This window comes from Lipotes vexillifer, unplaced genomic scaffold (genome assembly GCF_000442215.2).
Source record: "Lipotes vexillifer unplaced genomic scaffold, Lipotes_vexillifer_v1.1 scaffold1011, whole genome shotgun sequence".
In the NCBI taxonomy this organism is placed as follows: Eukaryota; Metazoa; Chordata; class Mammalia; order Artiodactyla; family Lipotidae; genus Lipotes; species Lipotes vexillifer.
This window is the reverse complement of record NW_006787698.1, coordinates 895108-898977: the sequence shown is the minus strand read 5'-3', so window position 1 is coordinate 898977 and position 3870 is coordinate 895108. Positions and strand designations below refer to the sequence as shown.

At 55.1% G+C, this 3870-nt stretch overlaps 1 protein-coding gene across 1 annotated transcript; it reads right to left on the bottom strand.

The window, feature by feature from the left end:
• Positions 1–434: 434 nt before the first annotated feature.
• On the bottom strand, positions 435–995 carry TNFAIP8L1 (TNF alpha induced protein 8 like 1). The gene has a single exon (XM_007460533.1). The coding sequence runs from the start codon at positions 993–995 to the stop codon at positions 435–437; it is 561 nt and encodes a 186-aa protein (XP_007460595.1).
• Between the last annotated feature and the right edge of the window lie 2875 nt (positions 996–3870).

The following is a 3870-nucleotide window of genomic DNA, read 5'->3' as shown; positions in this document are numbered from 1 at the left end:
AATCCTCTCTGCAGGAATGCAAAAGCCCAGGCAACATTATGAAGTGGGAAGCCGCCAGCTGTCAGAGACACCAAGTGATCTGAGGGGTTCAGACCGGTGGCTCAAGGGTTATTGTGCAGACGGTGCGCCGGAGCAGGCAGTGGTCTCCAGGTGCCCCGGGAGAATGCTGGCGCAGGCAGGCCGTGCCGGGCTCTGCGCTGAGTTCCTCTCCCCACGGAGACTCGGCCAGAGGAGAGGTGACCGGGTCCTTAGAGCTACAGAGGCGCGCGCGAGAGAGAGCGCGTGTGTGTGCCTGCGTGCGTGCGTGCGTGCGTGTGTGTTGGGCGGGGTGGTTTTGGCCAGAGTCAGACTGGGAGAAAAGAGGTTAAAAACCCTCCAGCAAGCCCCGCCCCCAGCGGGAAGCCGGACGAGGAGGTCGGAGGTCAGGTCAGAGGTCATATGCTCTCCTCGTCCAGCAGCCGGGTGAGACCCTCGCAGATCCTGCGCAGGTGGGAGCGGTAGGGCTCAGCCGGGCTGTAGAGCGCGGCGAGGAAGTCGCAGTCAGCCAAGTGGCCGAACACGTGGTTGATGCGGCCGTGGGACTTGGCGGTCAGGTGCGCGCCCGCTGCCTGGTGCAGCAGGTCCCGGCACTCGAGTAGGGCGGCGGCCAGGACGCGCCGGTCGAAGGTGAAGTCCACCTGGTGGAAGCTGACGGCGGTCATGGCCAGGCGGCGCGCCTGCTGCCGGAAGCGCTGCAGCCACGCTAGCTCCTCGCCGCCCAGCTGCCCGCTGCGCAGCAGGACACCCAGCTTCACGGCCACCTTGACGAGGTTCTTGACCACCTTCTGGGCCTCCTTGCGGCTGCGGGTGAACTCCTTGGTGGCGCGGTACAGCTCGTCCAGCACCTCGCTGCTGGTGTCGTCGATGAACGCGGCCGCCACCGCCCTGGATGCCATCTTGCTCAGGAGCTTCTTCTGGGCCTGGAGGGCCAGGCTCTTGGTGCTGAAGGTGTCCATCCGCCCTGCGCGGGGGTGGGGACACAGACCCGCCGTCAGCCCGCACGGCCCGGCTGCCAGGGGCTTGCCTGGGCGGGCCGCTAACGTTGGCGACCACCGTCTTCCCAATCCGGGAAATGGGCACACGCCACCAGCCTATCTCCAGGGGAGCCTGCGTGCCCATTCCACAGACCTACTGTGTGTGCCAGGACTGGGTGTACAGAGCCAAGCACTGAGCCCCCGGGAACACAGCAAGTGCTACCATCTGGGAAGCTTCAAGAGCCCACATAGCACGGGAACCCCAGCAGATCAAGAGGGCCGAGGCTGACCGCCTGGAGGAAGGGACAGGTGAGAAAATGGGGAGGGCATCCCAGGCGGGAAGATCCCCATGCTCCAAGGCCCAGAGGAGGGAAATTCCAAGTAGCAGGAGCACAGAAAGGCAGAAACTTGTGAAAAAAAAGAGCAAAAGCTATTTTTAGGAAAAGCTCGTTTAAAAAATAGCATTCACACTGAAGAGATGATGACCCAAGGGACCCTAAGGGAATTTGTTTCTAAAAAAAGTCAAAGGAATTAATGTGTAATGTTGAAATCTGGGCAGGGCCTTCTGTTATGGTTTATTACAGGATACTGAATCTAGTTCCCTGTGCTATACCATAGGACCTTGTTTATCCATTCTGTATATACTCATTTGCATCTGCTAATCCCAAACTCCCAATCCTTCCTTCCCCTACCCACCCTCCCCCTTGGCAAACACAAGTCTGTTCTCTATGTCTGTGAGTCTGTTTCTGTTTGGTAGATAACTTCATTTGTGTCCTATTTTAGATTCCACATATAGGTTTTATCATATGGTATTTGTCTTTCTTTTTGACTTACTCCCCTTAGTATGAGAATCTCTAGGTCCATCCATGTTGCTGCAAATGGCATTATTTCATTCTTTTTCATGGCTGAGTAATATTCCATTGTGTATATGTACCACATCTTATTTTTCCATTCATCTGTCGATGGACATTTAGGTTGTTTCTATATCTTGGCTATTGTAAATAGTGCTGCTGTGAACATTGGGGTGCATGTATCTTTTCGAATTAGAGTTTTGTCTGGATATATGCCCAGGAGTGGGATTGCTGGATCATATGGCAACACTATTTTTAGTTTTTGAGGAACCTCTATACTGTTCTCCATAATGGCTGCAACAATTTACATTCCCACTAATAGTGTAGGAGTTTTCTCTTTTCTCCACACCCTCTCCAGCATTTGTTATTTGTAGACTTTTTAATGACGGCCATTCTGACCAATGTGAGGTGATACCTCATTGTCGTTTTTTTTTTTTTTCTTAATTTTTTTTTTTTTGGCCGTACGCGGGCCTCTCACTGTCATGGCCTCTCCTGTTGCGGAGCACAGGCTCCAGACGCGCAGGCCCAGCGGCCATGGCTCACGGGCCCAGCCGCTCCACGACATGTGGGATCTTCCCGGACCGGGGCATGAACCCGTGTCCCCTGCATCGGCAGGTGGACTCTCAACCACTGCGCCACCAGGGAAGCCCCTCATTGGAGTTTTGATTTGCACTTCTCTAATAATTAGCAATGATGAGCATCTTTTCATGTTACCCGTTGACCATCTCTGTGTTTTCTTTGGAGAAATGTCTATTTAGTCTTCTGCCCATGTTTTGATTGGGTTGTTTTTTGGTTATTGAGTTGTATGAGCTGTTTGTATATTTTGGAAATTAATGGGCAGGGCCTTCTGAATCCCACTACTTGTGGTCCCTGGTACCAGCCCTGCAAACTCACTGTATCCTTGCTCTGAGTTGAGAAGGGGCTCAAGGTGAGTTATCACAGGAGGGGTTCAGCTTATCATTCCCCTCATCCTGCAGCTCCATGAGACAGGGTCCCAGCCCAGCCCCTGGGCTGTTCAGGGTGGAGAAGCCTAGGTACCAAATCCTCCTGGCCTCCTCAGCCCCTTGAGTTTACAACGGACATCCTGAGACCTTAGTCAGGCCCTGAATGAGTCAGGGGGGCAGTGACCTGGGTGGGGGTTCCCCAGGGCCATTCGTGGGGTTTCTGGAAACGCATCACTCTGCTGATTCCTCTGATACAGAAATATTGACTTGCATCAGCTTCTGCCCAGGAAAGGGCCAGAGAGGTGGCCAAGGTGAATGGCAGGCTGGCTCTCTGGGAACAGTGACCAGGCCTCCAACCGCAGAAGCCTGGACCTCTGTCTGTCCCTTATGTCTGTCTCCTTTTGTCCTTCCTGCATGGCAGTCTTCCAGATCCCCCAGGCTCTGGAGGTTCCCCTTCCAACCACCTCCTTCCTGCAGCGCCAGAATTCTTCCTACATTGTACATCTGGGCTTAGCCCTTTCCTTGTAAGAACCAGCTGGCAGCTCCTCATGGCTCTCAGGACCAAAGCCCACACCTCATTCCGGCCCCTGCATCTTCCCTGGTGAGCTCCTATACATCCCCCAACACCTTGGCCCCCAAACCCCTGCCTCTTCTCTGGTGGACGCATATACATCCCCCAAAAGCCCTGGCCCCTAAGCCCCTGCCTCTCACCCTCGCAGGTTCATCCGTCAGCTCAGCCTGGACACCACCTCCTCTAGGAAGCCACCCCTGAACAGCCAAACTGACAGTGAGGCACCTCCTCTGAGCCACAGAGCACCCCAGGCATCCTTCATCACTGCTCTGCCCCACTGGTTTTGCTTCTTCCGTGGTCTGCCTCACTGCAGGCCACGGGGGAGGTAATGGGCCTGATTCCTTAACCGCTGTGTTTTTGGAGGCTCCGGAAACATCTTCCAAATGAGTGAGGGAGCCTGAGACCCACCCCCAGCCCTGACCCGCTGCTGTCCCAGGCTCTGGTGGGAATCTACCCCGACCCCAGCCTCAGTCCAGCCAAACCAGGAATGC